This window comes from Astyanax mexicanus, chromosome 24 (genome assembly GCF_023375975.1).
Source record: "Astyanax mexicanus isolate ESR-SI-001 chromosome 24, AstMex3_surface, whole genome shotgun sequence".
Taxonomy (NCBI): Eukaryota; Metazoa; Chordata; class Actinopteri; order Characiformes; family Acestrorhamphidae; genus Astyanax; species Astyanax mexicanus.
In genome coordinates, this window is record NC_064431.1 from 16,858,313 (window position 1) to 16,883,162 (window position 24,850).

At 37.0% G+C, this 24,850-nt stretch overlaps 2 protein-coding genes across 5 annotated transcripts in view; one reads left to right on the forward strand and one right to left on the reverse strand.

The window, feature by feature from the left end:
• Positions 1 to 1,919: 1,919 nt before the first annotated feature.
• Positions 1,920 to 14,896, reverse strand: alas1 (aminolevulinate, delta-, synthase 1). Its single transcript, XM_049471992.1, has 11 exons — positions 14,736 to 14,896; positions 10,161 to 10,372; positions 9,183 to 9,356; positions 8,937 to 9,062; positions 8,560 to 8,782; positions 8,253 to 8,437; positions 7,935 to 8,114; positions 7,668 to 7,832; positions 5,416 to 5,684; positions 4,320 to 4,482; positions 1,920 to 2,214 (listed from the first exon to the last, which is right to left on the reverse strand). Exons 2-11 carry the CDS (start codon positions 10,354 to 10,356, stop codon positions 2,054 to 2,056), a joined length of 1,842 nt encoding a protein of 613 aa, XP_049327949.1. The 5' UTR covers positions 10,357 to 10,372; positions 14,736 to 14,896; the 3' UTR covers positions 1,920 to 2,053.
• Positions 14,897 to 21,091: 6,195 nt separating this feature from the next.
• The window catches only part of LOC103038662 (E3 ubiquitin-protein ligase DTX3L-like), a 45,995-nt gene continuing 42,236 nt past the window's right edge, over positions 21,092 to 24,850 (forward strand). The window contains exon 1 of one of the 4 annotated variants that reach the window (XM_049471988.1): positions 21,092 to 21,180. The gene's annotated coding sequence lies outside the window, so the exon portion shown is untranslated. Of the gene's footprint in view, positions 21,181 to 21,268; positions 21,641 to 24,850 lie in introns of those variants that run through there. The other 3 variants (XM_049471990.1, XM_049471991.1, XM_049471989.1) reach the window with 3 other exon arrangements.

Genomic DNA, 24,850 nt, shown 5'->3' on the forward strand with positions numbered 1-24,850 from the left:
CAGACATTGTACTTTAAATGTTATAATTCAAATACTTTCCTGTTTTTTTCTAAGTTTCTCAGATTGTTAAAGTTTGATTGTTAAAGTTAAAGTTTACATGTTCAATTCAATAACTGATCAATCAAAGGTATCTTTAAAATTTGTGTTTACCCTATTTTTCGCACTATAAGGTGGACTATAAATAAACACTTAGTTTCTAGTTTGTTTTATACATAAAGCACACCAGATTATAATGCACAAGTCAAATGAGTGCTGGATGTTAATCTACAAAGATTTATATCCTGAAAATTGTTTATTTGGGTGAGCTAAGCACTTTTGTAGTAAGCTAAGATTTCCAGATTTCCACTAAAGCTGGTGCATTAGTATTGCGGCTAACCGCTAGTGGTAATGCTAATGCTAGCACTGCTGGAGTAGCCGGGGTTAGCAGCAGACTACAGGCAGATAATATTAACCTATGAACGGCCGAGCAGATAGTGCTAGTACTGCTGGAGAACTAAACTGAAACTTCTGTTTCACTTCAGTGGAGTGGCTTTACTGCTCCTTACAACCTGACTGGTAAAATCAGAGACTGTTAAAAAGATGGATGCCGTGTCGGCGTTCCTATTCATTCAATGAAAATGAAGCCAAATTCTTCCGTCATGTTGGTGATCTTGTAACCCGAGTCTGCGCAGTAGAGACCAGAGGACGGAGAAAGACTGTGGAGAGACAGCCTACTCATTTAAATAACCCCGCCCCTGAGGGCTGCCTCCACAGGGCTCACACAGTCTATGGTCCCGCCCATACAGTCATTGGTCCCACCCCAGCTAGATGTAACCCAGCCCTTTTACAATAACCACACCTTTTTGAATAGACCTGAATAACGTTTTAAAAAACGAATTCTTTGGGGATATAAAAATTTGACAATATAAGCAGAGGTTACACTAGCTGCTGCATTTAAATAATGGAGGTAGAATTACAGTATATTCGAAAAAAAAAAAGCGTGATTGAAAGTTGTTTGTTTTGCCATTGAAACCTATGGGGATGGGTGGAGTTACACAGCTTTCTGCAACCAAACAGCAGGGGGCGCTCGACCTGTGGAGGCTTTACTTTTGAGAGACGATGCTCCGTCCAGCTATACACAGTATATGGGTAAAATTCAAACATAAGGCTCACCGGATTATAAAGCGCACTGACGATTTTTGGAAAAAATTAAGAATTCTAAGTGCGCCTACGACCCGCGGCCACTTGAGGCCAGTTTCCTTTTTTGGAATGGTTTGCGAGGTATTTTGGAAATAAAATTAAAGTTGGCACGCTATTAAGCAGGTTTTTATATTGTGAGATTCAAAGTTTGAACGCTAGGTGTCACGATCACATAAATCCAATCTAAAATACTCCATCTCTTTTCCTTCCTCCTACATTAATCTTTCTGAGCTTTTGCGGGTACATGGCAGCTCCAAAGAAATGGAAAATTACTTTTTTTAACTGAGTTCAGAGGGAAGAGTTCATGTTTAATTAGTCAGGAATCAGTTGCCGTAATAATGGAGTATAATAATATTAAGAAAAATCTTAGTTTACACAACACGGTCAAAGATAGCTAAAGATATTAACTCAAGTAAATGGTGTGTAAATGATATTAAATCAAGAAAATGTATTATTATAAGGTGGTATATTTCATTATTTGTTTTATGACAGTCTGTGGCCCGTGACTGCACATATATTTCTGCTTCTGGCCCCCAACAAGAAAAGTTTGGACACCCCTGTTCTAGACCCTGAAAATGCTCATACGCTTGCAGTTAATAAGCTTAAAAGGGATAGCATTCTTACTAACATATAAACAGTAACTGTACTCCGATTTTGCACCCCCCCCCCTCCATTCACACACACTTTATATAGGTTTCCTCAATTTATTTAAAATCAAATAAAATGCAGTGAAACAGAAGAAACGTTAAATTTGCACAATTTATTTCATATAGAATCTGATACATGGAATATGAATCTGAATAAGTTACACTTATAAAAGACCAACATGATCTCAGACAGCTTGTTGGAATGTGTGCGGGGTGAAGGGGCGTGGTTAGCCGCAGGCTGATATGGGATGGCTGAGGCCGCTGAAGTAGGATTTCTCGCGCTCGCTCATCAGCTCGAAGTGCAGCGGCTGCTGGCAGAAATTGCACTCCGCCGAGGAGTGCGGCTTCAGCGGAAGACCCACCTCCTTCCAGGTCTGCAGTAGCTTATCTGAGGAAAAACAAAAGAGGGGCGAGATTTATTACAATGTTTTTTTTGAAGTGGAGTAATGCTAAACCAAATTATTAAAATGGATGAAGCAGATGTGGATGGTACAGAAGTAAATGTAATTGGTGTCTGTACTTACAGAAGGAATCTGGTGTGAAATAAACTTGGATTGCAGTGAAACATGCTAATGAGTACAAGCTTTTGTCTAATAGCCCACCTCCATTCACCCCCAGCATTCCGAAATATAGAGCTTTTAGCTGATGTTTGCAACAGGCTTACAAGGCTAGTGATAGGGGCATAGCATTGCCCATGCAAAGAAACCACTGTTATACACTACTAAGAAGGTCAAAGTAGCTCCACACTTCATTTGTAGAATAATTTTGAGGCCCTGACATTTAAAAAGAGACACTTACAACTTTAAAAATGCATAGATGGTTTATTAAAATAGGTAGGATCGGGGTTAATAGTGTAAAAAGAGCAATTCATTTGCTTGAGCAAGTCTATGCTCCTATTGCTAGCATTGTAAGCCTGTTCAGAGCATCGGCTAAAAGTGTTGTATTTTGAAATGCTGAAGCCAAATTGAGGTGAGCTATTTGACAAGAGTTCATTCTCGTTATCGTGTTTCACTACACCCAAAGTCTATTTCACACCGGATTTCTCCTTTAAGTAGAGCTTTAAGTTTAAGCTTTTGTGTATTTATGCATTTGTGAACTGATTAATCAGTCTTGTTATAAAATGATAATAGGACATTAAAAATACCATGACTTGGCTTGATTATGGCTCTACTTTCCAAATGCTTGAGTACTTTTAAATCAAGTAAATTTCTAAATAGAGGACTTCCACATGTATTGCAGTTATATTTTACTTTCAGTATAAATCCTTTAGTTCTGTATGAGTTCATTATTTCTTTCATTATTCGTTTTAGAACTGCTGGTGTCATTTAACCCAGGTTGCTCAACAGGGAACATATTGTGCAGTTGGCAGCAGGTAGGTGGTGGCTTTGCCCGGTATTAAGAGGTTTCTTCTTGATCACACCTGGCTTTAGTCCAGACTCTCATTTTCTAATCTCGTGCTGTGCTGCTGGGAGCCACAGTTCAGGGCTTTCCCTGCTTCATGCTAAAGAGCTTATCAGTGTTCTGAACTGCCAGCGAGGTGAACTGAGGCCAATTTCACAGAACTGTGTGTGTGAGACCAGAGTGATTCAGCTCGTTTATACCACAACAGTTCTGCTTTTTTGCTTGTTTGGGCCATGTAATCAGTAATATATCTTTGAGGAGAAATCTGAGAACTTTGGATGGGAGTTCAGGGAGTTTTTGTTTGTGAAAGAAAGACAGTGAATTATCTTTAATAAGTCTGTGACGGGATTGTTTGAGAGACCGAAGACAAGGTAGAGAACCAATTTTAGGAGAACAGCAGACAAATGTGTGATATCGTAACATAACTTAAAAATTGTTTGCAAGTTCCTGCAGAAACAGTGTGTGATTGCAGTGCTGATTCATGGCTGGTTGCTATGGTGTTGCTAAGCGATTGCTAGGTGGATAATAGGTTTGGCAAAGGTTTATATGGTGGTTGCTATGGTGTTGCTAAGTAGTTGCTAAGGTGTTGCTGAGCGATTGCTGGGTGGTTGCTATGGTGTTGCTAAGATATCCATGGTGGTTTCTAAGTGGTTGCTAAAGTGTTGCTTGGTGGTTGCTATGATGTTGCTAAGTGGTTGCTAGGTGGTTGCTAAGGTATCCATGGTGTTGCTAAGTGGTTGCTAAGATGTTGCTAGGTGGTTTCTATGGTATCTGTGGTGGTTGCTATGGTGTTGCTAAGTGGTTGCTAAGGTGTTTCTAATGTATCCATGGTGGTTGCTATGGTGTTGCTAAGACATTGCTGGGTGGTTGCTAAGGTATCCATGGTGGTTCCTAAGTCGTTACTAAGGTGTTGCTTGGTGGTTGGTAAGGTGTTGCTATGGTATCCATTGTGGTTGCTAAGGTGTTGCTAGGTGGTTGCTATGGTATATGTGGTGGTTGCTATGGTGTTGCTAGGATGTTGCTAAAACAAACAGTTCTTCTTCACCATCTTTTGCTTTGTAAAATAATTAATAATAAAAAAAAATAGCTTACCAACAAAATATTGCATCATCTGGGGGGTGTGGTGTGGCGTCGGGGCGATGCGCAGGAGCTCCTCCCCGCGAGCCACGGTGGGGTAGTTGATGGCCTGGACGTAGATGTTGTGGCGGCTCATCATGATGTCACAGATCTCTGTGTTCTTTTCCGCATTCGACACCTGCAGCACAAAACATAACAAAACAAGGGTCAGTCACACTTAGCGCTTTACTACCTAGAGAACTCTGGTTCTTAAAACAGTTCCATTCAGGCTTATAAGAACTGTGGTGCTTTTCAGCGAACCAGCCCGTGTTTAACAGTTTCACTGCAATTAACTGCAATTTAGTTTGCGAACCAAAACCATGCAGGTTCCACGTCCGTAGAAAAGTGCTAACATAAGTTCTTAGTTGATATTCAAGATATTAACGTCACTTGGAGGAAGAACAAGCAAAAAACACAGTACTAATTGTATGACTATTTTGTTTTAGATTTGAAAACATTTTTTTTTTTATTTAACCATTTTCTCTACAATATCCCCATTCATATGAACTCCCCCCACCATCACTGCAATGTTACTGACACCAGGGCAGTGAGGACGAGCGCATGCCTCCTCCGAAACTTGTGAAGCCAGACTCTGCCTCTTTTACAACTGCAGCCAATCAATGCAGCATCATAACACGCTTTGAAGAAAGCGCCAGATCCCCATATAAAGATCAGCTAACAGCATGTCAATGGTAATTACATACCCACCCAGAGAGAGCATGACCAACTGTACTCTCTCGGACTCCGGCTGCTGATGCAGAAGCATCATGAGATATGGGCTGGACGATATGGCAAAAATTTACATCACGATACATGTCTTACAAAAATGCATCAGCAGTGGCAGATTCTACTATTGAAAGGCTGTTTCAAGCATAGTATTATTTTTGTTCAAATTTTCCTGCACATCATCAAACAGTTTTTCTTTTTAAACTCTCTGTAATGAAATGTACAGTCAAGTCAGTGTTCAAGTACTGATGAGATCTTCAATCGATCCCACTTTTTACTTAACTTGTAAAGCAGTTCTGGCTGTTCCAACTCAAATAAAAACCCGTTCAGCACACAGTGTACTTACCCTGACCGGAATGATGTGACTGGGGCAGTGGACGACAGGGAGACCGGAGTCCATCAGCATCTGGCGCAGCAGCTTGACGTTGCGCTGGTGTTTGCGGCGGAGCATGCGGCCTTCCTCGCTCTTCAGGACCTGGATGGACTCGCGGGCGCCGGACAGCAGCATGGGCGGGAGGGACGTAGTGAATATGAAGCCGGCGGCGTACGAGCGAACTGTGTCCACCAGAGCGCTGGTGCTGGCGATGTAGCCTCCAACACAACCAAACGCCTTTCCTGTTAATAGAAACAAAAAAAGACGAGGAGTTAGGATATCATTCAAGAGTTCCTTTATTTCAGTAATTCAGTTTAAAGTGTGAAACTCATATTATATAGATGTTTTAGGCATTTATTTCTTTTATTATTGATGATTATGGCTTACGGCAATGAAAACCGAAAAAACAGTGCCTCAGAAAATTAGAATATATTATATAAGATCAACTGGTACTTTTGACAGTTTGGGCAGTGTGCCAACTCCTGCTGGAAAATCCACATCTCCATAAAAATGGTCAGCAGAGGCTTTCAGCATGAAGTGCTGCAAGATTTTCTGGGAAAACACTGCACTGACTTTGGACTCGATAATATATCACAGTTGATCAACACCAGCAGATGACATGACTCTCCAAACCATCACTGAACATCAATAAATTTAACATTTCAATTGGAAATGAAGGGACCAGAGTCTGCAGGAAGAGTGGAAGAGAGACATACAGTCCAAGTTGCTTGAGGTCTAGTTTGAAGTTTCCACAATCAGTGATGGTTTAAAGAGCTTTTTTGTAGTATTGTACTGCTGAATGAGAAACCTGAGCGTTCTCTTTGTGTTGTGTTAGGCTGGGTTTCCAGGAAGCTCGTTTTACAGCTCTTTGTGCCGTTTCTGGGCCGTTTTAGTGGGCGAAGTCCGGGGTCATCAGAACAAAACGCTCCTGTAAATAACACACTGCTCTTCTTTAACTGAAGCCTTCACAGGCTTTAACCTCGAGCCGGAGACGGACCAGAGAAGAGACTGAGAGACTGTGAGGACTCTATTCAATGAGCATGAAAGCCCTCGGTCATCTGGACCTGACCCTCCGGGACGCCATGGTCTGGAGTATTTGCCAAGAGCTTTGAAGAAAGAGCTTTGACGGAGGAGCTTTGAGAAAGAGGGGGATTAACGAGAGCAGAACGAGTGCAGGTCTCCAGGCAACAGGTGAACAACTCCTGTCCCTCGAGTGTCCCACGAGGGCTCCCTGACAAAAGCAGAACCACCCTGTCATGTCCACAACCTCACGGCCTATTTACACTAATAATGAAGGGACAGCTGAGCTGGGCAGCACTCAAGGGGGCCGTGGAAAGGTGTTGATTAGATTAGAAGTTCTGCAATGCGATAATAAAAAATATTATCAATGCATCTCTTATTTTTCCTTGTTGACTACTTTCTACTTTTAAAGTAAAATATCTTAATTAATCTATAATGAATCCTGATATATAACAGACTCTTTGACATTATTTCTATGTACTTGGAAAAAAAATAAAAAAATAAAAAATAACACTAATTTGATTATTTAAATTATCAAATGATAAATACAAAAATCTAGGATTAATGCTGTTAATAATAGTAACATTACATCACTTATATTGACAATACGAAGCAAGAAGGTGATTATAATATTATGGCTGACCAGTGTATTGATATAATAGTTATTATTTTACTGTATTATCTCAATAGTTTTGATGCTTTTAAAAAAAAGAATATTAAGTTTAATGGAGGATAGGAGCTAAATAAAGTGTAGCTGAGGAAACAGGCCATCAGCTATGTGTGTGGGAGAGAGAGAATTTTTAGTACAGTAATGTGTAGACGGTTTGGAGGAAAATGAAGAGTGGATGAAAGTTGCAGATGGCTTGATGGGTAGCTTGCTGGATTAGCTTTAGTTTGTCCTAACTAGAACTTTAGAACATGGAATTGTATAAGTATAAGTGGAGCTTTAAAATATGTGCCTATATAGCTACATGTTGGTAAGACTGAATAATTGATTCTTGGCATTTGTACAGTATTTATATCGATATTGGGTTATGTTTGGTTTGGCTCAGCAGCAGGTTAGTGTTGTATAGTGTATGATGATCTCAAGTAATTTTGTGCACTACTGATTTTTTTTCTAATAAACAGTAAACCCGTGCGGTAGCACAAGATACCCAGTCTGATTATATTCAGACACCACTAAAAAAAGGCCACTGGGAACTCACCAAGTGTTCCAGAGATGATGTCCATCTTGTGCATGACTCCGTCCCGGTCTCCGATTCCACCTCCTCTTGCACCGTACAGTCCCACAGCGTGAACCTCGTCCACGAACGTGATTGCCCCGAACTCATGAGCCACGTCACACATCTCCTCCAGCGGGCACACGGCACCTACAGCAAGGGCACTTAAGTGATTAAGAGGCCGAGGAACATCTTAACTCAGAAAATCTGAAGCCAGAGTTAATTTAAAACCCAGCCTGGCGGATCACTCACCGTCCATCGAGTGCACCGTCTCAAACGCCACGATCTTCGGCGTGGACGGGTCAGACTTCTCCAGAAGCTCACGCAGGTGCTGGACGTCGTTATGGCGGAAAATGAACTTCTTGGCGCCGCTGTTCTTGATGCCCTGGATCATTGAGGCGTGATTACCAGCGTCCGAATAAATCTCACATCCTGCAGAGAGAACAGAACAGGATCAGAACTGCAGTCTTTCAATTTAACGTAGGATATTTAAAGATTTAAGTATAAATATTCTGACAGTCAAATTGTGTATCATGAGACTAGATCCACAAAGCAGATCAGGTACATTACCTGGCAGCATCTTGGCCAGTGTAAACAGCGTAGAATCGTTCGCCACGAAGCAGGAAGTGAAGAGTAGAGCTGCGTCCTTCCCGTGTAGATCCGCCAGCTCGTGCTCCAGCGCCACGTGGAATTTACTCGTCCCCGATATATTTCGAGTCCCCCCTGCGCCGGAGCCGTGCCTTCGTAAAGTATCCCTACAATGACAGATTTAGTCTTTTAATATAATAAATTATCAATTTTTTTTTTTACATTTTTAACACAATAAATAAAAAAATAATAAAATAAATAAATCAAACAGCAGAAGAAGAGCACTCACATCACAGATTGGACGACACGAGGATGGCGACTCATGCCAAGGTAATCGTTGCTGCACCACACAGACACGTCTCTCCTGCTGCTCAGAGATTCCGAATAATCATCCGCCATTGGGAACTCAGTCGCACGGCGGTTCACGGTTTTGAAGACGCGGTAGGTGTGATCGTTCTTTTTCGCCTCGATTTTCTTCTCGAAGAACTGGTCGTAGCGGAAGTTGGAGATGGCTGAAAAAGGCAGGAGCAGTTATCAGAGACTCAGGCAGTTGAAGATGAATAAATCAGTTTGATAAACTACATTTGATTAGATTTTCAAAAAGTTGGGAATAGAACCCCTAGTCCTAACATGTACAATATACAGTACAAAAGGTTGTCTGTTTACTTTTGGGCATGTTCTCCTGCAGCAGGTGAGAGACAGACGTGGGACGCTGCTTCATGAGCTTCTTCATCAGGTTCCCACCAGTCTTAGCATCATTCACCAGGGGCTGAAGCTCAGAGGCAGGCACATCTGCAAAACAAACAACCAAAAATAATAATAAAAAAAAATTCTCTTAATTTTCCTACTAAAATTTACACATACAGGCAGAAACATTAAGAACTAACTGTGCTTTTTCCACACATTACGAACCTTTGCGGACCGTTCGGACCTCGGACACGTCCTCCTGCAGCTCCAGGCTGGCTTGCCTCACCACGCTGCTGTTCGGGCCCATCTCAGCAGCCAGGAATGGGCACTTGGAGGCGGAAGTCTGACCTGCTGGAACCGTTGGGTGAGCGGATGGCATTTTTGGTGCCTCTTTTGGTTCTAAAGAAAGTGGAAAAGAAAGTTGACCACTTCTGTATAGAAACTGAGAGCTTATATAAATATTTCATCTGTGCTTTCACTTCAAAGAGCAGACGATTAAATATATATATATATATATATATATATATATATATATATATATATATATATATATATATATAAAGTGTATAATAGATGAAGCAATATCACTTGTATCACTATGTTACAACATATGTATTTGTATGCATTTGTAATATACTTGTAAAAGCACAGACAACACACTTCTAACACACTTCTGAAATCTTAGATGTTTCAAAATAGATACCAAAGTGGCTGTAAAAGCAGCTGGTTAAATTGCACAGTGACACGTTGTGTACAAACTGTATTTTTTTATATATTTATTTTATATTTTATTTTATATATTGCAAAATACTGGAATTTTCTTCATGTTATGCGATTTTATAATAATAATAATACAAATGAACTTTATCAGTATTTATCAAAAATAAATGTGATTTATTTGCCTTACCAGACATTACAGGCTTGCTTTGTGACAATGCAGAAACAATATACTGAAATTATACTATTTCTAAATCACTTCACTTGCTCCTCATGGTTTATGAAAGCTGCCTTTCAGTACTGTGATGCTACATTTTCCCTGTTGATAAATATTCATTTATAGTTCAAAATCAATCTTATACATCTGCTTCCAATACCGGATTTCCCAAAAAGCCTTAAAACAGTATTCAAACAGAATGAAACTGTTCCCTGATTCAATTTACACCAGTTTAACTGTAAACTGAATAAGCAAACAAAACAGCTCACCCTCGGTGCTGCTGACGGTGTCCTGAGACTTTTGGAAGCTGGTGGAGGAGGAGCAGACAGCTCGCACCAGAGGCCTTGAGGCGAGGTCCATCATGACGGGGCATTTCACCGCGTAGCTCACCAAGGACTTCCTGGCCTGCTGCAGGAACGCCTGGGGGACGCGGGAGAGGAACGGGCAGCGGATTATAGCGTCCATAACAGATTGTCCTAGCCTGAGGAAATAAGAGAAATAAATTAATCAAATTACAAATCAATTGAAAAATATATTAACATTGAAATAAATACAACAAAAACATGAGAAAATAAGATAGAAATAAGTCAGAATTTATTTTCCTGCTACAAGCCGAGCATTGTGGTTATACAGACAGTGCTAGTCAAGGTTATGCTAACCAGTTTTCCCAGCTGCTGTGATGGTCTGGTTCTGTTTAGTTGAGACAGAACTGGAGTAGTGGAAGTGGTCTTGAATCCACAGGAAGGTTTCCTCACTGCAAACTGACTATTCTGACCTCAATTTCCTCACAGCTCGCATGAAGAAACCGGACTATGGAGTTACGCGTAACGCTATTTACTAAATGTTGTCTACACTTGAACATTGTAATGAATAGGTTTACACTTTTAGTCGTGTTAAAATCTTTACATTTTTAAAAATATTATCTTATCTGTTTTATTTTTACATGTATGCATGTCCTTTTGGTTAATTAAGCCACAGTTCTGTTTCACAATAATTTTATTTTTCTGTTCCTCAACTAATTCATTATTTTCTTCTACATATTATGATATGATAATCATATGTATATCTGGATATAAAATGCCTAAATAACAGAAATATGATGTTTAATCATATATTTCCATTATTATTACAGACTGACATTAAATAAATACTAGGGGTGATTAAAATAAGACACAGTATTGATTTAATTACTTTAGATTAGTTTATGTGTAAAGATTGGTGTCCAACAGTGTTTGTGTGTTTAAAACCCACCCACCTGATAGCTTAGATAGTTTTGTACTGTGTTAATACAGATATTTCACTCTTCTGATCAGATTAATCTTTTTATTTACTTAGATTTTATAAACATGACTGTTTTCATTAAATTAAATAACCGCTATACATCACCTTGATTACAGTATCACAGTGTATTTTGATGTACTGAATAGTATCCCCTGTATTGTGATACATTTCACATGGTCAAGTTCTCGCCAATTCACAGCCGGAATAAATACTGGGTGCATTACTTCAACTTGTAAAATCTTTTTTTTTTTTTTTTTTGGAGACAGACATCCGTTCTTAGTGAATTTTATAAATGTTCATAGGGATACTGAAATTATATCATAATAACTTTTGGGCCAAATCATTAAGCTCTACTCTTGTGAATAAATGTTTACTTTATGATGCTCAGTTTACTGTTAAAGCTCAGCCATACCATAAATGCTGGAATTTAGCTGGTCCTACTGTTACTATAATATTCAGAAATAATAACAGGAAGCTTTGCTGGTTTTCCCAAAGTTGCCTAATCAGAGCTGTGCATCATCTGATCATCAGCGTCTAATCCTGTAATCAGACACGGGTCCAGTTTCTGTTTAGAACTGGTTTCTACTTTATAAAAAAAAAAAAAAAAAACTGTCAGACCCAGACATTTTTAAATACAAAAACGATTCATGCCCTCTGTCTATTTAAATACACATTTTAATGGTGTAAGATCATGAAAAAAACTGTACTATTTTAATGAACAATTTATTACATGTAATTAATTTCTCTCTTTTAATACCATGTTATTTACTTAGAGTAAATAACAAATGTATATTTACCTATTTATCTGTACTTTGGTTGTAATACTATGTTCTTAAAATAAATATTTTTCAGTGTTTGTCATCATGAGCACATCATCCAAGAACACAATTATCGTATAAATACCCTGATATATCGCAATAATATTTTCACCCACCCCTAGTGATGTGCACATTTTGTTAAAGATAAATAAATAAGTAAGTAAATAAATCGGTTTTCCCATTCACAGGTTTTGGAAGGTTAAGGAAGTCTATATACAATTTAGATATAACTGTCTATAGCAGCTTAGCCCCGCCCCCTTAATGAAGTTATAAAGAGTGTTTTATCTCAGAATGTTGTTTAAAAGGAGGCAGAATAAGACAGGACTGCCAATCAGAATAAAGCTCATCTCTATACATTCTTGTCACAGCCAACAGAACAGGGTGTTGAATGCTGCTCAAGGTTAAGGACTGAGCAGAACATGATTGTGTAGAATTTACATTAGAATGTTTTGGTAGGTTAATGGAAAAATCTGGTGTCAGCCAGGCTGAACTCCACACCCTCGAGTCGTAATGGGGCGGAGTCGTAATGGTCTGGTTCTGTGAGGTGTCCCGTGACTCTGTGCGTGAGGAATTGGCCTGGGGCAAGTTTTACACCTCTAAACAATAAGAAGCAGGATTACGTACAAATGACGAAATACTGAAATATCGCCAGACTCTTTACTGTAACTCTACACTGCGCAGACTCACCACCGCTGAAATCATCTGGCACTAATCCACCACACACCGGAGACATGCCCATAAATGGATGGAACAGGAGCCCAGTCCAGCACAGGGCTTTTATAATAAACGCTTTATTCTATTTTCTTCTCACTTTTACTCTGGTTAAAACAATATAGAGCTGTATTTCATTTTAAACTACAAGTCAATACATAATGAAAGAGTAATAGAATATCAATATTATGCTTATACTGTTATTCTTTAATAACAACAACAATAATAATAATAATAACGTATAATACCTATATTATACACTTTGTATTTCTATTCTCTATTTTCCTGTGTGTACTTATCATATTGTGTTTAAAGCTTCTGGATGCGTAAACGCCCTTTGGGAACAAAACAGTATTAACTAAGTTGTAACAACAACAGTCACATTTTAAACAACTACCACTGTTTTCAAAACAACAACTTAACAAAAAACATTAAGAAAATTCTATTTAACGTTATCTTGAAGCATTTGTATTTGTCCACACTTCATCAAACTCCAACAAAATACAAAGAACAACGGTCACTCATCATGTTACACAAAAAAATTTCAACATTTAAAATTTAGATTCACAATTATTGCCCTAAACGAACTATTTTATAAAGTTATTCTACATCTTATTTAATGTTTGAAACATATTACATATTACAGTCACTTGTTATGATCATAGTCATCGCTGGGGAAGTTAAGTGATCATACATTGTTGTCATAAGCATGACAAGATATGTTTGAGTGCACACAGCCTGCAGCTCTGCTTTCTCACGCAACACTATCAGACAATCAGATTATCAGACCAGGCATCCGTTATCTGATTAAACTCGCCTGACCCATAAAAGCACAGCACCAGCTTACAGTCTACACTCCAGCATACACCACTCACACAGATCACTATAGGGATTAAATCAGTTTTATATTAATGTATTTACCATATCAGTTCAGCATCAGAGCTGAAAAAAAATGCAAAGTGGAAGCACAATTTACTATGACCTACAGAAACTACTCAAATATAATATAGTAATAACATGTTTATTGACCTCTTATTACCTGTTGATATTTCAGTGTTGCAGGGTATACAATATGTATTATAATACATTAATATATACATGGTTTTCTGAAAAAGTGTTTGTTATGTGTCTATGGATTTATATGAGAATATAGAGAAGAATTTGTGCACATTATTATACAAGACTGCTTTCTACAATAAAAACCTAATACATCCTCTCTGTGTAGTTCTGTAGGAGTTAATTATTAAAAAAAAACTTTTGTTTTATATGTTGTTCTATAAGTAAAGGTTAGCTGATGTATTTGTATTGTGTATAAATGTTTTATGTATGTATCTGTAGAGAATTCTACATGCATAAATGTATCTGACTGTTCACTGTTTCGTAGTAATTATGTTGTATAGGCTTATAGTTCACTTGTTATATTTGTTGTTAAAAATATAAACAACCAGATTTTTGCATTTTGTATCATGTGTTATGACCTAGAGGAAATATTACTTTACTCTTTAAATATTTTTTTTTATTTTAATAGTTTAAACAACATAATTCTGTAAATATTATATGCAGCTATTCTTCTGAGCCAAAATAATCAGTATAGTATAATCGCAAGATATGTAATTTGAGTCCATAGCTTTAGATTATATAATATTAACTTAAAACCCTGATCTGTACACACTGATTAAATATTAATACAATGTCCTTCACTTACATATACTTTCATATTTAGAGCTGAAATGACCATAAAACACTTAGTTTGAGCTTTTCATATGATAATAAAAGCAATTTCTGGAATAAATTAAATCAGTTATTGATTTATTTGACATTAGAACACCACATCATTTTGTAACACGATGCTAATGCGTGGAATTATCCGCTCCACCTTAAAACGAGCCGCAGGTACAGCAGCTTCAGGCTTCAGAACGGAGATAGCAGCGGATACTGAACTATTTAAGGTGGACTGGATAATTCCACTGAGAAGCTACCTTCAGTAGCCTCTTTAAATGCTAACTATTGGATAACAGCCCAAAATTTACTCACGTTGAGTGTCTCTCCCTCGCAGAAAACCTTCTAATCTTCTTCCAGCTCGAGTGTCCGGGGTGAAAATGGTGTCGCTAGATGGTAAATGTTGTTAAAACGCGGTAAATCTGGATTATTTCTCCGTTATCCTGCACTGAGGACGAACGAGAGGGCAAACCGGCGCCCGGCCTTTATATACCGCCTCAGATCTCGCGCGAGCCTGAAGATGTGCGTCATTAAAAGGGGGCGTGGTCAGGGTGCATTCAAGAAGTCATTGAATTGTTTTGCTTTCTTTAAAACTATAAAAGCTATATCCTGGAAATTAATCTATTGGGAAATGTTTGAAGGATATGATTGATTGGAAGGAAATTATGATGTTGATAATTAATACATCCTGCAATACAATTAATCATATATCATATAAAAAACAAATTCAAAACCGTGCACAATAATGTATGTTTATTGTGTAAGTGTAATCCATTGTATTTTGTATATATTGTGCTTTTTTTCTGTATAGTACACGGGATAATGCTCCTAAATGTTTTACTCTCCTCTACACATTAATGGGAGATGCTATTGCGCACATATAAGCTCCTCCACGCATAGCCTTATTATTGTTTTATGTGTTTTGCAATTTATTTTCAAAATAAAAAAAAATGTTTGCTTAGAAAGTGTTTTATATTCTTAGACATTGTTAATTATATTAGAGTAGACAGGGAGATCTTAATAAACATTTTTCTTAAATAATAGGTCTATGCTTCTTCAGTGTTGCAGTGTTTATTATAACATCATCTGAATGGATTTCGCTCATTTAAACAGCCCAAAAATGATTTTAAATAGTATTCGTTTTTCGGGCCTGATCTAAGCTCTAACACACACTCAGCACACAGAGACCAAAATGTTTCTATCCCTGTGTAATTTCGATACACTGTGTGCCTGCACTCGTTACTCTGTGTACCTGTGCTCCTTACACTGTGTACCTGCAATCAGATGTAATGACAATAAAAGTCTTTTGACTTGACTTGACTTGACTCTTGAGTACACTATTATAATATTTAAATATACCGCTTTTTTACAAGGGAAGGGTGATCAGACACAGAGCAGGTTACTGACTCCAGATCAGAATCTCATAAAAGATTATTTAAAGAGAGATTTTAATTTGTGCTGAGACATGTTTCTTTGAGAGACATATTTAAAGGGAACACAACCAAATCCTACTGAACTGTATAAATGTGTTTATAATGAAGATTAGTGCTGTGTAACACTGCCTTTCCTATGGTAGACTTGGGTACAGATCACCTAGAACACTGCCCTATTCCAGTATGAGTTGATGGGCAATGCTCGTAATTTCTAACAGACAATAGTGCTGAATGAATAAATCTAAATATCCAGATCCATGAAGGGTCATTGTTTTATTTGATAATAATGTACTGTTCAATAACGGAACAATAAAAAGTACTGAGTAAAGTAAGTACCTTTAGACAGGTTCTCGTGAAATTTTGTTTATTAGATATATATTTGTTGGCTCTTAAAATGAACACTGTATCCACAGGTGGGTGTTGGCTTGGCCTGTAGTAAGTACGTATTGCCCCACAGTGCCATCTAGTGGTCAAATACAGCAGAAGTACAGAAAGTACAGAAATAAAACACTATATCTGACCTACTTTTGATTTACCATTTTATACATTATTATTTTTACATTTCGCACAAGGACAAACTATTGCAGAAGTTTGTTTAGCAAATTTATTTTTTTTAGGGGAAATGAATTACAGTACAGGGTTATTTTTATTAATCTCATTAATCATTCATGTAGATTTTTTTTCACATTTATACTTAAAGTAATCACGAAATCTTTAATCCGATGTATAATCGATGACAAAAGAAGTTCTAAATAAACAACATTTATTTATGAATTTATCTGACGTTATTACACCACGCTGCTCTGTAACAATGAAGCTTCTGAGTGTAACTGTCCGTTCCACCTTAAATAGTATAGCAGTGCCAGCAGGGCGCCTTATTAGATTCCAGCATGCAACCCTGCAGCATTTAAGGTGGAACGGACTATTCTGTAACGTTGGCGTCTTTAAAGGCTAGTCACTAAATGACAGTCAAATCTACAGGTGGGTAATGGCATAACCTTCAGTGAATCCAGTGTTGTCCAATTCTGCCATCTAGTGGTCTGATCTATTTCCGTTTTTATATAATTTTATTTTATAACTTTTTTCTTTTTGATAAATATGCTATTTCTAAACTCAAAATATCAGTAAAGTATAAATGAAAAATATTTCAGAGTATGCTTTAATAATATTATCTTATTAATATTATTATTTTACCCTTTAAAGTCTCATCCACCCACAGCCATCCAACCCCCCACAATCATCCCACTCCACCCCACAACAACCTTGATTTAATATAATATTTGAAAGTCTGATGACCTGCAGTGAGTCCTATGCTGCCCAATTCTGCCAGTAAACAAATAAATCACCTAACATTTTAATCAATAAAAGCTGATTTTAAAACTTTAAAATACAGGTGTTCTTTCAGGATTGGGTTTAAAACCGATTCAACGGTAAATAAATGTGATGTCCTATTCCCATTATTATATGATTAACACAGAGTACTGCACATGTTGTTTGATGATGATGTTTGGACTTTTCTTCTTGAAATAAATGACTGTAATAAAAGCATCAAATATCAAGGAAGTAATTTTACTCTTCTACTCTCCCCTGACACAGAAAAAAACAAAGCATCTCAGAAAGTACCAGATCATGTGACTGGAGGGAAATATTTAAGAGGAAATCTTGAACCTGTTCTGAAACAGGACAGACCGGTCAGTGAGAGAGAGGTAGAGATTGAGTACAAAACCAGTACAGGACTGATTAATACTGTAGTTCAAATGTAACATAAAATAATTCTGATTTACAGCACAACAGTCCGATAAGGACTTCTGAGAGATCTGGGCAGATGTATATAAAGATTGTCACTTACAAAATGTGAAGATGCATTTGAGAATTTCAGTATTTGATGGTGTGTTCCTGCACTGACGCTGCAGTTTGCTTCAGTCATTTCCCTGTTTTATATGATACAAAATAAAAGAAACAATTATTTTCATGTTTGTCATGTTTCATAATGTGGACCATCATGTGGACTTTTTCTCCTAGGAGACACATTCGGGGGTCCTGTGTTTCCCATGAGGCAGAAAACACAGACGGAATCGCGAAATGAAGGGATAAAAGCTGAAAAAGTTTTCTAACCCTTAAAAATGAAGAACAGAGTAATGTGAAGTCATCACACACATATCATATCATATCATATCATATCATATCATATCATATTATATCATATCATATCAAACAGCAGAACCATATCTAACCAGCACTGTAACATAATTCTGATATCGGACATCAGACATTAATTCAGCTCAGAAAACAATTAGCATTCAGGCTAACACGCTTCAATACTACTGCTATTAAAAACCTAAAAATCCGAAATGTGAGAAGAAAAAAAAAATTTTTTATAGCCCCCCACTTATTCCTATTCCAAGCTAAGCCCCTTGGGTCATTATAAAATTATTTGGGACCAATTGAAAATAAAGCTCCTTTACAAAGGGGTAATGAATAGTTCAGGTCTTTCCGAATGCTCATATTACTTTTTTTTTTTCCATAAGTCGTCTTTAACATTTCTGTTATAAACTTTATTAATTTATTCTATTGCATATGTTAAAAAAGTAATTTTTTTATCTTTTGTTTTTATTTGTGTTGTAAGTGTTTTATTAATGTTTTTAAACGTTTTTACAACTTAATTAAAACCAATGAATAAACTCCTTTATTAACTTTTTATAAACACTTATTTTAAAGTGGTACCAATTATTTTAATTACCATGATAATTTACCATGACAGAGTGGATAGTTTAACTTTACTTCAGCTAAGTATGGCGACAAAATGAGATTAATATTTATTTTGCTAATTGCTGGACTAATTGCCTGATTGCAAGTGTCTTCAGTCTCTTGGAAAAAAAAATAAAACAGTATAAAAGGTTGAATGTCACTGATGATGTCATTGATTACTTTCTTAAAGGGGTTGGGTTATGCTAAGAGTGGACAGGGAATTCTTGGACTTGTTTAAGTAGCTTGATATTTATATGTAGATAGCTAAATGAAGAATGATCTTTAATTGATAAAATGAGGTTTAGAAGTGTGTTATTAAACTTCTTTTGATTATTTTGGTAGTTTACTAATCTGTCAATTTTTGTTCTGATTAGTCCATTAGTCGACGATTATTTCTGCCATACACTCTATCTGTTTGTGTGTTGTTGTCTGTACCTGGCAACCAGGGTAGGGAAATGGGATTGGGGGAATGGCGGTGAGCAGATTCAGGGCTACATCCCACACAGATTTCCATGATGCACTGCACAATTCAACTAAGAAAATATTGTCTAAAGCTCTGCTGACATGAGCTGCCAGTAAACTTAGCATAATATCTGAGCTATTAATATCTGACGATCTATCCTGATCATGTTAAATTACTACAGAACATTTTAGCCTTAACGGTCCTTTAATTTCTCTATAAATGCTTAAAAAACTTTATCAGCGTTGTTCTGATCAGCAATTTCAGTTAAATATATCATATAGCAGATGAAACAGTGATATTTGAGAAGTAAATGAAGTTTTTAGGATTTACAAAATGTGTGCAATAACTCTTTAAACAAAATTAGGCTGGTATATAAATTTGGACACCCTTGTCATTTTATTGATTTGAATAAATTTATCACAAATTATTGTAACTAAAATTTCGTTTGGTAGGCTCATTGATCCTTAAACTACATACACAGGTAAATCCAATTATGAGAAAGGGTTTAAAGTGGCCAATTGCAAGTTTTTCTCTTTGCATCTTCTCTGAACAGTGGCAACATGGGAGCCTTAAAACAACTCTCAAATTACCTGAAAACCAAGATTGTTCAACATCATGGTTTAGGAGAAGGATACAAAAAGCTCTCTCAGAGATTTCAGCTGTTAGTTTCCACTGTTAGGAACATAGTGAGGAAATAGAGGACTACAGGCACAGTTCTAGTTAAGGCCTGAAGTGGCAGGTCAAGAAAAATATTATATAAGTTGGAGGAGAAGGATGGTGGAAACAGTTATAGTGAACCCACAGACCAGCTCCAAACACCTACATCATCATCTTGCAGATGGAGTCACTGTGCACCATTCAACTATTCAGCGCACTTTATACAAGGACAGGCTGCATGGGAGAGTAATACAAAAGTCATTTTTGCGCACACGCCACAAACAGAGTTGCTTAAGGTATGCTAAAGCACATTTGGACAAGCCAGCTTCATTTTGGAATAAGGTTCTGTGGACTGATGAAACTAAAATTGAGTTATTTGGAGGGCAGTATGAATGGCGGAAAAAGAACACAGCATTCCAAGACTTGCTACCCACAGTAAGATTTGGTGGTGGTTTATCATGCTGTGGGCCTGTGTGATCAGTGCAGGTACTGGAAATCTTGTTAAGTTGAGGGTTTCATAGATTTCAGTCAATATTATCAGATTCTTGAGAACAACGTTTAAAAATCAGTTTAAATGCTCCGGGGCTGGATACTTCAACAAGACAACGACTCTAAACATGACTCAAAATCTACTAAGACGTTCATGCGGAGGAACAAGTACAATGTTCTGGAATGATCATCTCAGTCCCCAGACCTGAAAATCGGTGGTGTGATTTAAAGTGGTAGTTTAAAGAAGAATGGTCCAAAATAGCTTCAACTACAAACCAGACTCTCATTGGAAGCTATAGGAAGTGTTTCGAGGCTGTTATTGCCGCAAAAGGATGATCTATTTAATATTGATGTATTTTTTTTCTGTTGAGGTGCCCACATTTACACACCTGCCTAATTCTGTAAAAAAAGAATTGCCCACTTTCTGTAAATCCTATAAAATTAATTTCACTTCTCAAATATCACTGTGTTTGTCTGCTATATGACATATTCTACTAAAAAAATGCTGATCCAAACAACCAATGATTTATAAAAAAAATCATGAGAATTATCAGGGGCACCCAAACCTTTTCACACCACTGTATTTGTGAATGTGATGGGATTTATTAGGTAAATTTGTAATATATTGTGTTTGGCAAAGCTTTCACTTTGTGTAGTGCTGTTAAAAATGACTAATTAGTCGACACTAAAGTTGAAATATTTTGATAATTAACATGCAGCCCTTATTTATTTAGAGTATTTTTTATTGTAAAAATAATGTTATACGGTAAATTAAATTTAAACAACTACTTTGTGGATACAAACACACACTGTATTGATATTAAACCAAATATTCATAAATCTGCATGACACTCCTCCTCTGCTCAGATCAGTTTCAGTTTCATTTATTCTTCTCAGGGCTGTAAACACAGGATCAGACAGAAGCGGAAAGCTGAGCTGATCTCTACACCACCGACTCTCATCAGTCCGGGTAAGAAACACACTTTATTAATCAGATTATCAGATGATTAAATACAGTATTGATTCTGATCCTGAACTCCAGCAGAGGAGGGGGGGCTGAGGGTTCGCAGTAACAGACAGTAACGTTAGGAGAGTTAACCCAACTAACTACAGTTTAAATGTGGAGAAACAGCTCAGATTTAACCAGGAGACCCACAACTTTAAACATTACCTCAGATTTGTATCATTTTTACTGTCTTTATTAAAGAAAACGTCGAATAAACCCGCACAGAATTTCTCCTGTTGAAGAAACGAAAGTGATAGCATTAGCCAGCAGCCCGTTTCTATCAGAGCAACACAGGTTCAGCAGGTTAGCTTAGCTAACCAAACTAGCAAGAAATAATTAAAAATAAACCAAAATACCTTTTTTTTAATAATAGAAATAGTCTAAAATACATATAAACATACCGGAAGAGCAATTAGAAAATAAGGTAAGTCTGTTTACAAACTCATTTACGAAGTCTTTTGGAATTGTCCGTTCCACCTTAAATGCAAATGGTATGGCTGCACCATTTAAGGTGGAACGGATAATTTGAATCAGAGTTATTTAAAATCAGATTAACTCAGATTTTATCTGTGTAACACTAAGCAGGTTCTAGACAAAAGATAAATCAACCATAATGGCACTGCAAATTAATTTGAAACAGCTTTTACCTTTATTTAATCACAAATACTCAATTGTAAAAAAAATAGCATCATACACATCTCTGTAATGCAGTTTTACTAGTATGAACCAGTATACTAAAACATTAAATCAAAAACGTTCATAGTATAAAACAATGGTATACTGATACTTAATGCAATATAATCAACAAAATAACAATACATCTAAACAAATGTATTGAATAAATGTAGGTTCATATTTTTATAGGTATATCTATATTTTTGCTAATTTGACCCCCAGATGATTTTTGTGCATTGCATGAACAGATTTTTTATTAATTTATTTTTAAATAGTACAGAATGGAATCCAAATACTGTCGTTCACCTGTTTGGGCAACAGCTTTGCACAAAAACAAAAGGTATTTAGAAAAATTACTGAGATAAATACCCACATACATGCAAAAAAGGACTCTATTTAAGGCTAAATTCCATACTGATAATGTAAATACAAATTATCAATAATTATTTTAATAAATTTTACGCAAAAGAAGTGGAACATTATTTTAAACTAATACAGCCCTCTTTAAAAGCAAAAAATATGAAACCTTTCAAGCATTATTTGTTTTTAGAGATATTTGTGTAGATATGTAGTTGTCCCTAGCAATATTTTTGTGTTGTATAAACTTTTATAAGTATAACATTTTATGTAATGTTTTATTGATGTTGTATACTATGTTTTGCTTTCAGTCAGACAAAAACTCTGAATTGCTAATAAAGGCCTCTTAAAGCTGCCCCAGTTAAAAATATAAACCTTCACTCTCAGACCAACCAGAAGACTCATATTTGGCTCCTATCATTACGGTTTACTTTATCACTTTATGGAGGGCACAAAGGGCATCTAAGCACCAGCTTACCAGAACACAGCTGATTGGATCAGAAGATTGTTATTGTTATTAAAAGTGTTTGCATAGATATGTTTCCCTTACTGTAGTTCTGTACTTCTGTGGTGGAAAATAATGACAGGAAGAAAGAAATATTCAGAGTCTCTGAGTCTTGATCAGAATGAGTAACAAGATTTATTGAGAAGCCACACGTAATGAATACAGAGTGAACTCCTGCCTTGCAAGCGTGCCAAGCTCTCTTTATACCCCACCCTTATTATCTTGCTTTCCCAATTATGGGCACAGTGCCACCATTGTGACACGTCAACTTCTTCTGACATGTGATATGACATAATCCCTTAGTGAGCATCTCAGGCTGGTCCTCAAAATACTGCAAGCAGGAGAGGAAGATGGCCCTGGCGCCAGGGCTTGTAGACACGACAGCTGTGACGTACATTCCTTTAATACACACACACACACAGACACATACTGCTGGCGCCAGATAGAGAAAACTCTCACTCAGCATTTCAGAAATGCTCACTGAGGGTAAAATGTTCAGTTCAGTACACATTATCATCACATAGAACAAAAAGTAATATCATTAATAGTCGTCATTGTTTATGAATCATCACACGTCATTGATTATGAATCATTTCAATGAACACCTTCCATCACACTCCCCCCTTTGATTCTGAATCAATAATGAAATTTTCTTTTTACTGCTAATTTTCTTTATCTTCATTAAACAAACGGTCTAGCCCAAATGCAGTATCTAACTCTATTGTATCTACTGTAACTTGCAGGAACTGGCCTTTCTTCTGCATATGGCGGAACAAAAATTAATAGATATATATTAGAAAAGAGTAAAAGTACATCAACAAATAAAATCTCGATAGGTCAACACATTCGCGCGCGAGAGAGAGAGAGAGAGAGAGAGAGAGAGAGAGAGAGAGAGAGAGAGAGAGAGAGAGAGAAGAAAGAAATAAACTAAAGCCAGTCGAGGGCCAGAGAGAATTCCTCATACTTCATCCAAGCAGTTATACATTTTGCAAATGACATGTGATTGTACAGAACTTATCAATATGATTACGTCAGCAGAGTCCAGTTAACAGCATGTTGTCCAGTTTTAATGACGTGATTAGCTCCAGCCTGTCTGAGCAACAAGTTCTTATCATGATGTTGTTCAGCACTGTGTCCTTCATGAACACAGCAGACAGTCCTTAAGTGTCCTAAAGTCTGTGAGAAGATGAGACAGAGGAAAAGAGTGGATGGAAAGATCTTCTGGCTATCTGAGGAGAAGTTTCCAGCACTTCACTCAGATAACTTGTTGTCTCCTAGTTCATATGCACTGGTCCCAGAACAGCAGAACAGCAGTGAAGCTTCTCTGCCACTCAGGGTCACGTTCTCCTCACAGCTCTCATTGTTGATGAAAACACTCTGACCTTCCTGATTCCTGAAAAAGTAAAAACAACCTCCAAAGCCTTGTGTCGCCGTGACAGTTAAAAAGAGAGCAAAGATCATAAGGTTATTAAGTGAATTATAAAGTGAACAGTAAAAATAATAACTGTATATATAAATGTATAAAACATTTAAGAATAAGAGTGTAAAGGTGTGGTTATCTCCAATCACACCCTTCACTCCCCCCTTCTAGACCAAATGGAATCATCCAAGATTCCATGATGGTCTACATAACGCCTAAGAAGCCCCGGGAGTAATGACAAGTGTCCGCATACAGAGTATGAGAACAAGTGTTTCTTCATCTCAGCTGTGGACATGCTGGGGCCTATTGCACACCAGTCCCCACGCCGGACTCTCCCTGCCTCGTCATGCCCACCATGGATCTGAGAAGATTCATAAACAAATTTTACTACATTAACTTTCTCTTTTTTTTTTTTTTTTTTTTTTTCCAGAATTACAACATGAAGTTTAAAAGTGTTAAAATCAAGTCAATGTTTTTCAACATTGTCACTGTTTTCGCTCTAGACTATAGAATACATAGTCTCAACATTTATTTATCAAATGCCTTCTTATTTTCTTTTAACCTTTCACATTGTCTAATTTAATCTTCAACCACAATAATGTATATATTTTTTATACATTAATTAGACATTTTCTTACACTAGATGCTGAGAAGCTGATCTACACCTTTGTTTTGAT